A 14,016-nucleotide genomic window follows, 5' to 3' on the forward strand; every position below is an offset into this window, starting at 1 on the left:
TGAAAGAATGGGTCGCTCTCAGGAGCTCAGTGAATTCCAGCGTGGTACCGTGATGCCACCTGTGCAACAAGTCCAGTCTTGAAATTTCCTCACTACTAAATATTCCACAGTAAACTGTCAGTGCTATTATAACAAAGTGGAAGCGATTGGGAACGACAGCAACTCAGCCACGAAGTGGTAGGCCACGTAAAATGACAGAGCGGGGTCAGCGGCTGCTGAGGCACATAGTGCGCAGAGGTTGTCAACTTTCTGCAGAGTCAATCGCTACAGACCTCCAAACTTAATGTGGCCTTCAGAATAGCTCAAGAACAGTGTAAAGAGCTTCATGGTATGGGTTCCCATGGCTGAGCAGCTGCATGCAAGCCTTACATTACAAAGCGCAATGCAAAGCGTTGGATGCAGTGGTGTAAAGCACACCGCCACTGGACTCTAGAGCAGTGGAGACGTGTTCTCTGGAGTGACGAATCACACTTGTCCGTCTGGCAATCCGATGGACGAGTCTGGGTTTGTCGGTTGCCAGGAGAACGGTACTTGTGTAAAGTTTGGTGTGTCTGTCTGTCTGTCTGTCTGTCTGTCTGTCTGTCTGTAATGAGTAACTACCGTTCCTGTCATGAATGTAACTACAGTGTAATACATGACGTTAAAATCCTAATAAACAAACAAATTTATGTAATCTACGCTTAGTGGTCAGTAGATGGCGCTGATCACCTCTAACACGCCCCCGCCTGTAATATAGCAGAAGAAAAAAAAAAGCTGGAGAAGGAGGTAACCAGAGTGCCATGCAGCTTTAGGAATGAACGATGGCAAAAAACACCGCCGCAAATAGTTCAAACTTTGATTGTCCGTCATGGTAAGAGTTTTATTTGCAGTTAGTAAAGTAATAGTTAAGTGCTTTGTTTTTTGGTCTGTGCACATTTTTGTTTCAGCATGTTTCTCCATTAGCAAATTGACTAGCTAGCGTGATGCTAATTGAGGTTAAAATAAAGAATAGAGATGTGTTCGTGTTTACATGCATTTACATACAGTCTCGCTGTACAGTGTTTTGCTTTTTTAAACACGTTTTTATGTTTCATTTCTCATTTTTATGCATACGTTTTTAACTGCTTGGGAGCTTTTTGATGAATAAAATTCAGTTCGGTTAGCCTGTTTGCTGGCTAGGCTAACTGTAAACAGTTTGCTTCAGATATACAACAAACAAGCTTGAGGTAATCACAAGACAACATTTCATATTACTGCTAATTATTAAGACTTGCATAAAGGATAATAAAGGTCTACAAAACAGAAACTCTTAACTTCTCATGTATCTATCTATCTATCTATCTATCTATCTATCTATCTATCTATCTATCTATCTATCTATCTATCTATCCATCTATTTATACATCTGTCTGTTTATATGTCTGTCTGTCTGTTTATATGTCTGTCTGTCTGTCTATTTATACGTGTCTGTCTGTCTGTCTATACATCTGTCTGTCTATCTGTCTGTCTGTCTGTCTGTGTCTGTTTATACGTCTATCTATCTGTCTGTCTGTCTGTCTGTCTGTCTATTTATACGTGTCTGTCTGTCTGTCTGTCTACATCTGTCTGTATCTGTCTGTCTGTCTATTTATACGTCTGTCTGTCTGTCTGTGTTTATACATCTGTCTATCTATCTATCTATCTATCTGTCTCTATCTATCTATCTGTCTGTCTGTCTGTCTGTCTGTGTCTGTCTGTCTGTCTATTTATACGTGTCTGTCTGTCTGTCTATACATCTGTCTGTCTATCTGTCTGTCTGTCTATTTATACATCTGTCTGTCTGTCTATCTGTCTTTATATATATATATATCTGTCTATCTGTCTTTCTATTTATATATCTGTCTGTCTGTCTGTCTGTCTGTCTGTCTGTCTGTCTACCTAAGCCACGTGAAATAAAATCCACATGTATTGCATGTATTTCAGTTTAAAAGTGTCATAATTGAAAAGTAATTCATGATTGTATTTTGTCACAAAGCACCTTCAATTAGATTTTCCCCCCGAATAAATCAGTGTAGTCATTTAAGCTGTTTGTGTTAAATTTTTGTGTTTGTTGAAAAGCAGGTCCCTATCATAATGCTCCCACCTTCATACTTCACTGTGCATCTGGAGTTCTTGAAATCTGACGTCCTTCAAATTCATTCATAAGGAATGAATGAAAATGTTGCAGTAGATACAAAGAAATATACTTGAATTAAAGAAGTAAAAAACCAAACTCTTAGTCACCCATTCCCCTGGGGGCTCAGTGGCTTGAATTAAAGAAAAAATGGTGGCTCAGTGGGTAGCACTGTCGCCTCACTGCAAGAAGGTCCTGGGTTCGATCCACAGGCAGGGCGGTCCGGGTCCTTTCTGTGTGGAGTTTGCATGTTCTCCCCGTGTCTGTGTGGGTTTTCTCCGGGGGCTCCGTTTTCCTTCCACAGTCCAAAATTGTCCAAGACTGTGTTCAATATAACCTTGTGAACTGATGAATCTTGTGTGATGAGTAACTACCGTTCCTGTCATGGATGTCACCAAAAGTGTGTAAAACATGACGTTAATAAATCCTAATAAACAAAATCTAAGCAACAAGAAATAAAATTCACACGTATCACCTACTTCAGTTTAAAAGTGTCATAAATAAGAAGTAATTGGTGGTTTCATTTGGTCACAAAGCAACTTTAATTCGATTTTTCCCCAAGAAATCAGTGTAGTCATTTAAGCTGTGTGTTTTCAATTTTTGCGTTTGTTTAAAAAGCAGCTCCATATCATAATGCTCCCACCTTCATGCTCCTGTGCATCTGGAGTTCTTGAAATCTGGTATCCCTCAAATACAAGGAATGAATGAGAATGTTGCAGTAGATACAGTGTGTAGCACTGTCGCCTCACAGCAAGAAGGTCCTGGGTTCGATCCCCAGGTCGGGCGGTCCGGGTCCTTTCTGTGTGGAGTTTTCATGTTCTCCCTGTGTCTGCATGGGTTTCCTCCGGGTGCTCCGGTTTTCTCGCACAGTACAAAGACGTGCAAGTGAGGTGAATTGGAGATACAAAATTGTCCATGACTGATATTAAACTTGTGAACTGATGAACCTTGTGTGATGAGTAACTACCATTTCTGTCATGAATGTAACCAAAGTGTGTAAAACATGATGTTAAAATCCTAATAAATAAATAAATAAACCCATTACAGTACTGCAATATAAAATATTACTATTAAATTACTTGCTTTGATGTCTTTGTGATCTCACAGGAGTGATATGAACCTGCAGAACATGTCTATCCTGTTTAATTAGAATTTAGGTTTAACTTACAGTGCAACAATTAAAACTTAGGGTGCAGCAAGGGTACCTCTTGATTTAAAGATTTCTTTGTTTGGTTTTTTTTAGGGCAGGTAAGCCTCCACCAGGGCTTCATTTGGATGTGATGAAAGGGGAAAAGCTGATAGAGGTGGGTTAATAGTATTTATTTGCTTACTTTCATAGAGTACATTGTGTGGCATTTGTAAATTGTTGTATTTCTGTAAAGGCTCAAATGGAATTGCACTAGATACTAACCTGACTGTCTGCTGCCCAGTAGCTTTTGCTACTGGTGCACTTTAGTGCCTGTTGGGTCAGAATGGTGCTACAGCAAAATAAGTCCTGAGATTTTAGCTCTGAGTGGGAAGTCACTACCTCAGGTGTTATGACTCAGAGACACATGCCATGTAGCAAACCTTGTTGTAATGTCATTTTTATTCTATTCATGGGCAATGTTAAATACACTGATCAGCCATGACATTAAAACCACCTTCTTGTTTCTACACTCACTGTCCATTTTATCAGCTCCACTTACCATATAGAAGCACTTTGTAGTTCTACAATTACTGACTGTAGTACATCTGTTTCTCTACATACCTTTTTAACCTGCTTTCAACCTGTTCCTCAATGGTCAGGACCTCTACAGAGCAGGTATTATTTTGGTGGTGAATGATTCTCAATACTGCAGTGACACTGACATGGTGGTGGTGTGTTAGTGTGTGTTGTGCTGGTATGAGTGGATCAGACACAGCAGCGCTGCTGGAGTTTTTAAATACCATGTCCACTCACTGTCCACTCTATTAGACACTCCTACCTAGTTGGTCCACCTTGTAGATGTAAAGTCAGAGACGATCGCTCATCTATTGCTGCTGTTTGAGTTGGTCATCTTCTAGACCCTCATCAGTGGTCACAGGACGCTGCCCATGGGTGCTGTTGGCTGGATATTTTTGGTTGGTGGACTATTCTCAGTCCAGCAGTGACAGTGAGGTGTTTAAAAACTCCAGCAGCGCTGGTGTATCTGATCCACTCATACCAGCACAACACACACTAACACACCACCACCATGTCAGTGTCACTGCAGTGCTGAGAATGATCCACCACCCAAATGATACCTACTCTGTGGTGGTCCTGTGGGGGTCCTGACCATTGAAGAACAGCATGAAAGGGGGCTCACAAAGCATGCAGAGAAACAGATGGACGACAGTCAGTAATTGTAGAACTACAAAGTGCTTCTATATGGTACAGTATCTCACAAAAGTGAGTACACCCCTCACATTTCTGCAAATATTTTATTATATCTTTTCATGGGACAACACTATAGACATGAAACTTGGATATAACTTAGAGTAGTCAGTGTACAACTTGTATAGCAGTGTAGATTTACTGTCTTCTGAAAATAACTCAACACACAGCCATTAATGTCTAAATAGCTGCAACATAAGTGAGTACACCCCACAGTGAACATGTCCAAATTGTGCCCAAAGTGTCAATATTTTGTGTGACCACCATTATTATCCAGCACTGCCTTAACCCTCCTGGGCATGAAATTCACCAGAGCTGCACAGGTTGCTACTGGAATCCTCTTCCACTCCTCCATGATGACATCACGGAGCTGGTGGATGTTAGACACCTTGAACTCCTCCACCTTCCACTTGAGGATGCGCCACAGGTGCTCAATTGGGTTTAGTCCATCACCTTTACCTTCAGCTTCCTCAGCAAGGCAGTTGTCATCTTGGAGGTTGTGTTTGGGGTCGTTATCCTGTTGGAAAACTGCCATGAGGCCCAGTTTTCAAAGGGAGGGGATCATGCTCTGTTTCAGAATGTCACAGTACATGTTGGAATTCATGTTTCCCTCAATGAACTGCAGCTCCCCAGTGCCAGCAACACTCATGCAGCCCAAGACCATGATGCTACCACCACCATGCTTGACTGTAGGCTAGATACAGTTGTCTTGGTACTTCTCACTAGGGCGCCGCCACACATGCTGGACACCATCTGAGCCAAACAAGTTTATCTTGGTCTCGTCAGACCACAGGGCATTCCAGTAATCCATGTTCTTGGACTGCTTGTCTTCAGCAAACTGTTTGCGGGCTTTCTTGTGCGTCAGCTTCCTTCTGGGATGACGACCATGCAGACCGAGTTGATGCAGTGTGCGGCGTATGGTCTGAGCACTGACAGGCTGACCTCCCACGTCTTCAACCTCTGCAGCAATGCTGGCAGCACTCATGTGTCTATTTTTTAAAGCCAACCTATGACGCTGATCACGTGGACTCGACTTCTTTGGTCGACCCTGGCGAAGCCTGTTCCGAGTGGAACCTGTCCTGGAAAACCGCTGTATGACCTTGGCCACCATGCTGTAGCTCAGTTTCAGGGTGTTAGCAATCTTCTTATAGCCCAGGCCATCTTTGTGGAGAGCAACAATTCTATTTCTCACATCCTCAGAGAGTTCTTTGCCATGAGGTGCCATGTTGAATATCCAGTGGCCAGTATGAGAGAATTGTACCCAAAACACCAAATTTAACAGCCCTGCTCCCCATTCACACCTGGAACCTTGACACATGACTCCAGGGAGGGACAACGACACATTTGGGCACAATTTGGACATGTTCACTGTGGGGTGTACTCACTTACAGTATGTTGCCAGCCATTTAGACATTAATGGCTGTGTGTTGAGTTAAATAAAATATTTGCAAAAATGTGAGGGGTGTACTCACTTTTGTGAAATACTGTACGTGGAGCTGATAACATGGACAATGTGTGTAGAAACAAGGGTGGTTTTAATGTTATGGCTGATCGGTGTATATTCAAAGGAAAATTAATGTTTTAATGAGTTCACTTAACCTGTAGATCATGATTGATTTTAGCTGACGATTCTCATAAAAATAATTGTGATAAACAATGTTCCTTGATGTTGAAATCATGATTATGGACATGAAAACTCCTCATGGCCAATGAAGGTGTTCGTGTGCGACACATACACTACTGCACCTCTAAGCTGCTCCTGACCTATATTATTTAATTAATAATTGATAAAAACATTTTGCATAATTAAGTGGTGTGTTTGTACAGAAACTGATCATTGATGAAAAGAAATACTACTTGTTTGGGAGGAACCCAGACCTCTGTGACTTTACAATCGATCATCAATCATGTTCTCGAGTCCATGCTGCCCTTATCTACCACAAACATTTGAAAAGGCTTTTTCTCATCGATCTTAACAGCAGTAAGTAAACCATATAAGTTTTTTCAGTCTACAGAACAAGCAGTACATGAAAATATGACCTCACATAAGATAAGCGCTGTATGATGGATCTGTTCCCAACAGCACATGGCACGTTCCTGGGCCACATTCGTCTGGAGCCACATAAGCCCCAACAGGTTCCTATTGACTCTACTATGTCTTTCGGCGCATCCACACGTGTCTATACCATACGGGAGAAACCTCAGAGCCAGGCTAATGTGGGGACAGGCGACAAAACGGGGGATGATGAGGAACTGAAAGGACTGCTGGGTCTTCCCGAGGAGGAGACTGAGCTGGAGGTGTGTGTATATAGAAGGGTTTCTCTTTCCACAGTTTACTTTTTAATTTTTCAGTAGAATGATCAAATGTGTTTTTTCATGTTGTGCTTTTATTGTTTTATTCTCTGAATCACTGAAGAACCTGACTGAGTTTAACACTGCTCACAACAAGCGCATCTCCACACTGACCATAGAGGAAGGTAATTTAGATATCCAGAGGCCAAAGAGGAAAAGGAAAAGTTCCAGAGTGAGCTTCAATGAGGATGAAGAGGTCATCAACCCAGGTGAGAATTACTTTGCAATGTTCACATCGTCTTTGTGTACTTACTCCAGACAGCACGACCTGCCCAAAACAGATGGGCATAGATTATCATTTAGTGACTGTGGCTTTTTCAACAGCATGGGTCATACTGAAGAGCTTAGCAATTTGTAATGTGGACTGCAACAAGTTAGTCAGTCAGTTGTTGTGCCCCTATTGTGGAAAGAAATGTCTAAAATGCCTTACAGGATGGAGCTGCTGAGTGCAAAAACATGTAGTACATTAAATTCTTTAGCTGCAATCCTGATATCCTGAACATTTTAATTAGGGTCACCAGGGCAGGCACCCTCAACCCCCCCCCGCGGTGAGAGCGAAGTGCAAAACGGTTCTCACGTGATGCACTAAAGAAAACAACAACTACGACAAACACGTCTACGTCTTCTTATCACCAATAGTTATCCGATGCTTTTGCATGAAGATGAACATCTGTAACAACAGCACAAATGCTCACACATAATGTACACACTCCGCATTACTCCACATCACTACTCTTTACTTTCTTTAAGTAACGCCCACCGTTGATGACGCGCGCTTGGTTCCCAAACACTGGTGGAAACTCGGGTTGTAAGACTGACCGTCTGTGAGTGCTTTGGGACGGGGGTCATTGCGGTTTCATGTCATTATATACATTCAAAGTACATGTAGCGGAAACACTGGGTCACACAGGACCAATAGTCCTAAATGTTTAGCTGTGGGCTGCATGTCAATTTCTGATTTGTTAACATGGCTAGTCTAATTACAATTGAAAACCTGTTTCCACTGGCTGACATGGTTAACTGCTTATAGATGCTGCTTCTAATTAAATTAACAGATTAATCTGAGAAGTTATTATTGAAAGATTGACTGTTTACTAAAATTATCACTGAAGGCCTAGTTTTGATGGCCATGCATTACTACACAAGTCCAAGGTCACCATTGAAGGTGGTGATGCGACTGCATTCTTCACCAGATGCAAATACACAGCTATATAACAACCACTATAACTGTAAACAATAGCAGTAGCAATAACAGGAAGATTATCTGTTTCCTCTGCTGTGGTTATTATTATGGATATTTTTAATACATTTTTGCAGTTGGGTTTTAAGTAGCGTGCTTGTATTGTCTCACTCTAATGGTGATTGTGAAAAACTGCATTTGACCACTCGATGGTCTGCACTGTTTTTCACTTGACTCATAGAGTACTTTTGGTGTGTTTTGTCCCTGGCCAAGAAGGGCAACCACATTTAGCACGGTCACTTAGGTATAGTATGGGTCACTTGACAACAGAAACGACTGTGGGATCACAGATTTTAAAAAAAATTACCAGACTGTTTGGTACCAGGCAGTGGAAAAGTGTGGTTGGGAACTCACTGCTCACCACTGCTTATCAGTGCCTAACCTCACATATGCCCTTGTTGCTAAATGAACAGTCATGTTTCAAAACCTAATTTAAAACATTTCCAGAGAGTCATTATATTGGGGTAGGACAATTCCATTTTCAGACAGACACACGGAGACAGACACTTTATTGATCCCAAAGAAAAGTTAAATCCCCAGAAGCATTATACAACAGTGGAGGTTCACACTGTAAGCACAAAATTGAACAACAGAACAAGCACGACACCAAGATTGAAAGGCACTTGTACTTTACATATATTTGATAACTTTAGCAATACAGTATATTGAAGCAGGGGTTTTTAACCTTTTTGGACATGCACCCCCTTCCATGTGCCCGACCCCCCACCCAAAACCTTGTGAACTGATGAATCTTGTGTAACGAGTAACTACCGTTTCCTGTCATGAATGTAACCAAAAGTGTAAAACATGACATTAAAAACATAATAGACAAACACACACACGATGCAATTTTGCTGATTGATATATTTACAATAAGAGAATACAGCCAGACTGAGCATATTCTGCAAGCACATTATATAAATTCATGGTTCAATATCAGATACAGCTAGTCATACATCGTTAGCGGTACTTGCTTTTGATGTAGATGAGAGCAGAAGATGTTAGTTCACAGCGCCAAATAGAGGCAAAAGTACATCAATTGCTAAGTTTGCTAGTTCAGGATCCTCGGCTTTGACTGACAGAAAACTCTGCTTTGACTAACTTTTAGCTCCACAGGCTAAACGAGTCGGACTTGGCTACCTCTCCGTGGTAATATCCAGTTTAATTAAGACTAAGCTTTTGAAGGAAAGCAAGGTGTTCTGTAGTAGCTGGTGTTTATTTGAAACCGCAACATTCATTAATAACAGTAAAAACGGAGAGCTGACTGAGGAGAGAAATGTGCACAAACTTCGCTTTATACGTATCGACTTCTGACTCACTTCTAGCTATACCGTGAACAGAGCATCTCCCACTATACACCTCTCTTAAAGACACACACAGCCATGTCCTAAAACAGCAGTCACTGTTTTTGTCACTGTTTTATTTTTACTGTTAGCCCTATTTTTAAGTTTTGCTAGCCAACGGTCCTTTATTTAGACTGAACTGGATAACATTACATGTGCATGTGTGTTAAATATGTCTACTGTGGGTGAAAGATAAATTGCGTTAGTTTTAGAAGTGAAAAAAATTGCACAATGTCACGCCCCCTTGGACAGGTACTCCCCACAAAAACCCCCGTAGCAAATCCAACATCGCAAAAAAGACATGTATGGAGACACTCGAGTTGTGGTGTTTTTGACTTTGAACATGCTTTCACAAAGTTTTGCCTGTATGGTGTTATTATGTTATGGAGTTGAAACATGTAAAGCATTGTATGTTTTGTTTTACCATTGCAGAGGATGTTGACCCTTCTGTTGGACGTTTTCGTAACATGGTGCAGACTGCTGTTGTACCTTTAAAGGTAACTTTTTATGTCTACCTGTTATTATGTGTTTAAGGATCCAGTATCTCACAAACAAGTACAGTTTGTCTAATTACAATGTACCTGTATTTACTTGTTTTTATCAACAGAAAAGAAAAGAGGCTGGTAACTTTATGAGCATTGATGACACACATTCACATCGTGCCCATAGTTTTGCAGGAAAAGGTGGGCTGTATGGAGATCTTCCTCCTGCTCATTCTGATGCTCATTCCTCAGGGGGCACCATGCTGGGAGGACTTCCTCTACCAAACCCTGCTCCTGAGGTAGACTTGACCCCAGAGCTTCCTCAGCCTCCTGTTACACTCAACCCCACTCCTGTTATAGGACCCTACATTCCAGAGGGTCTAAGTGAACCCCGAAAGAAGAAGTATGCTAAAGAGGCATGGCCTGGCAAAAAGCCCACACCATCTTTACTTCTCTAGCTGCAATTTCATCTGGACAGTTTCTTAAGTGTGGGTTTTTTTTTTTTATAAATAGAATGTGATTTTTACATATTTTTTCCTATATAAATATCAGTAGCTAAAACTTGGCTCTGAATTAATTGATGTGCATAAAGGTGAAGTCCACCCTAAATGACATGTAATACGTTTATCTGGGACAAATGTGATGCCTGTTGCATTTCAGATGGATTTGTCTCTGATGTATTGTCTTTATTTTAATTAGAAATTGGCATTCATATTCATCACAGGAGGGCATTGCTGGTGCAGTTTCTTTGGCATTTCAAAGAAGGATATGGAACAATAAACGGTCAGGGTTTACTGGTTAACAGAAAAGAAAGCACTTCTGTTTACTATTTTTAGCAACATTATGTTTGTGATTGAGATGGTATGGAAGTGGGTTAGAGAAAAGGGCTGTACTCAGAATGCAATGCAGCTATGCAACACAACACATGTAATCTGGGACCATGACCACCAGCCTGTTTTGCTGGTCATAGAGAGCTTAGACTTAATCCTTAGTGAAATTGTTGACGCCGCAGCCATACAAAACCCCGCACATTCATCAGCTTCCAACAAGGGATTCCTAGTGTGATATTTTTCAACACAAAGCAATCATTTACAGCATTTAGTAAACACTTATCCAAAGCGACTTACAATTATGACTGAATATAATTCCAACAATTGAGGGTTAAGGGCCTTGCTTAGGGGGCCCAACAATGGCAACTTGGTGGCAATGTGGCTTGAATCGAACTTGAGGGTTTTTTCAGTGATAAATTATGTCTGTTGTACTACATTTATTGTACAATGTCTGCATACATAATCATAATAATTTGAGCCATGTATCATCATGTATACATTAATTCAATTATTTTTACCTACTGCTTTATTCTGATTGGGCACAAACACAGAAATACACCCTGAGCAGGGTGTCGGACTATCGCAGGGCACAAAACATTCTAGCGGCAGCCTTCCATAGGCCGACGAGTGGAAAATATACCAACTCTATACAAATAGTGACCAGAACGAACCTAATTCTCATGTACCCTTTTCTGCTGTGTGGCTTTTAATTACCAGCTGCTGCTTAATATTTATTGGACCAAAGTATTAGTTGGAAATGGAACTTGCATACATGTTTAGTGTATATGCAGTTAACATGTATCATTGTGGCATATCACTAGTACTATTAACAACAACTGTGTGAATAATTGGTCAACATTTATGAAATTCATTACAAGCCAATTTAATGTCCTAAATAACAAAAACAGATTCATACATTTTTTAAATGGTAAGAACAGGATTTTTTTGTTATCCTGAATCTTTCTCACATGATGTGAATCTAGCATTAGTGAACTACAAGAGTAGTTGAATGGTACCTAAATAAAAAAATACCTGCCATTGGACCAAAATGTTACTAAAAGACGGTTAAAGTGAAGAGAATTAAAGACAACTTTAAGCATTATTTAATGTCATTTTAAATATTGTTGTGCACATGATTTAGGGTGGATTTTTCCTTTAAATCTTAGTCATCAATGGAACCTATGAGCTGAGAGGATTCCGTTATTTTTATGGTTTTATTTTTTATTTTGGACTAACAAGAAAAGCGGTTCAAGTCAAATCTCAAAGAAAAGCCATTTAATTGAGGAGTGAAGTCTGTTGATTAGCTTTTGTAATACTCTACTTATGTCACTAGATGGTACCAGGACTATAAACGAGAGAGAATTATTCATCGTATTTACCTTCCTTTTACACCTCTAAACAAAACTTAGACACACTGATGACTTTCTGTTGTACTTTTTTGCTTTTGTATCAGGAAAAAAACACAGTAAATGATTTTTTAAATCTTGTTGGAACAAAGTGTTTTGTTTGTGATGTTTTGATATGGGGAAGTGTGCTTAGTTATATATATTTACCACAGCACACAGATATATTTACCACAGCACATTTAGAACAAAAGGGTGTTTTGATAGCACGTCTTGCACGTGATCTTACAGTGCAAAAGTGTGAAGTATTTGCCCATTTTCTACTTTTGCTAGTTTTTCCACATGTAAATGTTGTAGATTTTCCAACTCATCTTAATATAACATCAGTGATATTACAGAATATTACATTTTCGGCATTTAGCAGACGCTTTTATCCAAAGTGACTTGCAGTACAGTTACAGTATATTGTCTAAGCAATTGATGGTTAAGGGCCTTGCTTAAGGGCCCAACACTGACAACCTGGCAGTGGTTAGGCTTGAACCAGTGACCTCTGGATTACTAGTTCAGTACCTTAACTGCTAGGCTACAAATTATTGCATGTACGTAGAGATTGGTTGAAAACCTACATTGCCTATAAACAATTAATTGCCCTCTTGGCTATTAAATCAGTTAACCAAATCGAATTGACATTGGTTGAATTTTACTAGCCACACCCAGGCATGATCACTGCCAGACCTGTTGAATCTAAACATCACTTTCTGGAATTGTGACACAGGCTAGAAGGTCTTCAAAAGCAGCTCAAAAAGTCTAAAAAGATTGAAATACAGATGAGAACAAAAGTCATCTAAAACCTACCAGTCTGGTAGGATCACAAAGCCATTGCTAAGACCCTGGGACTCAAGTGAATCACAGTGAGAGCCATTATCTACAAAGGGGAAAAATGGAATAGTGGTGAACCGTTATAGGAGTGGCCATCATCGAGGTGTACACGATTCTACAATTACAAAGTGTGCAAAAAGGCATCCATGTGATAGTTAAATTGAGCATCCACTGCTGATAGGAAAGGCAACACAAACACAAAGGCACACCTTGCATTTGCCAGAAATGTCCAAATGATACCCAGGAACTTTGAGATATTATTCTGTGGATAAGTCAAAGGTGAAACTTTTTGGAAAACATGGGTCCTGTTACATCTGGAGTAAAGCTAATACCACATTCCACCATAAGAACATTATAGCAAGAGCCTAACATCGTTGTAATGTGACGGTCTTGGGCTGCTTTGGTTCTGCATGATCTTGCATTGCAGTTGTTATATTAAAAGTAGTTGGAAGATCTGCTACATTTAAATGTGTCGAATTTACAAATATAGAAGAAACTGAGAACACTTTCACAACATTGCATGCACATGCACAAATATTTTTCAAGTAACGTTCCACCTTTTTTCTTGCTTAATTATATACTTTTTTATTGTGAAGGTGGCAAAAGTCAGTTAAAGTACACTTCAAGTCCAAAGTAGGAATGTAGTAGGAGCTAATCACTTCAAGTGACTTTAAGAGTAATACTGAACTCACAACTGTCCTCAAGATATAACAGGTTAAAATGAATACATTTAATATACATATTATTGCCAAAAGTATTCACTCACCCATCCAAATCATTGAATTCAGGTGTTCTAATTACTTCCATGGCCACAGGTGTATAAAACCAAGCACCTCGGCATGCAGACTGCTTCTACAAACATTAGTGAAAGAATAGGTCGCTCTCAGGAGCTCAGTGAATTCCAGCGTGGTACCGTGATAGGATGCCACCTGTGCAACAAGTTCAGTCGTGAAATTTCCTCGCTACTAAATATTCCACAGTCACCTGTCAGTGCTATTATAACAAAGTGGAAGCGATTAGA

General features: G+C 40.2%; 1 protein-coding gene and 1 non-coding gene across 3 annotated transcripts; both read left to right on the forward strand.

Annotated features, from left to right (window-relative positions):
* The first annotated feature begins 764 nt into the window (after nucleotides 1-764).
* On the forward strand, nucleotides 765-12,259 carry ppp1r8b (protein phosphatase 1, regulatory subunit 8b). Of its 2 annotated transcripts, none has more exons than XM_062992174.1 (7): nucleotides 765-850; nucleotides 3,375-3,435; nucleotides 6,354-6,507; nucleotides 6,610-6,824; nucleotides 6,943-7,087; nucleotides 9,894-9,958; nucleotides 10,069-12,259. In XM_062992174.1, exons 1-7 carry the CDS (start codon nucleotides 801-803, stop codon nucleotides 10,399-10,401), a joined length of 1,023 nt encoding a protein of 340 aa, XP_062848244.1. In that variant the 5' UTR covers nucleotides 765-800; the 3' UTR covers nucleotides 10,402-12,259. The 2 variants fall into 2 exon arrangements, with proteins under 2 accessions (XP_062848244.1, XP_062848245.1); XM_062992175.1 differs by lacking the exon at nucleotides 765-850 and adding an exon at nucleotides 1,139-1,205.
* Nucleotides 3,526-3,688, forward strand: LOC134311013 (small Cajal body-specific RNA 1). The gene has a single exon (XR_010011380.1). It is a non-coding gene; the product is annotated as a small Cajal body-specific RNA 1 (non-coding RNA).
* Nucleotides 12,260-14,016: the final 1,757 nt, after the last annotated feature.

Source organism: Trichomycterus rosablanca, chromosome 3, assembly GCF_030014385.1.
Source record: "Trichomycterus rosablanca isolate fTriRos1 chromosome 3, fTriRos1.hap1, whole genome shotgun sequence".
Lineage (NCBI taxonomy): Eukaryota > Metazoa > Chordata > Actinopteri > Siluriformes > Trichomycteridae > Trichomycterus > Trichomycterus rosablanca.

What these genes read in the sequence shown, in the direction of transcription:
- ppp1r8b (XM_062992174.1), top strand. Translation starts at nt 801, where the DNA reads ATGGCAAAAAACACCGCCGCAAATAGTTCAAACTTTGATTGTCCGTCA. An exon ending in TGAAGAGGTCATCAACCCAG is followed by an intron (nt 7,088 to 9,893) that starts GTGAGAATTACT and finishes TTACCATTGCAG; the next exon opens with AGGATGTTGACCCTTCTGTT. An exon ending in CTGCTGTTGTACCTTTAAAG is followed by an intron (nt 9,959 to 10,068) that starts GTAACTTTTTAT and finishes TTTTATCAACAG; the next exon opens with AAAAGAAAAGAGGCTGGTAA.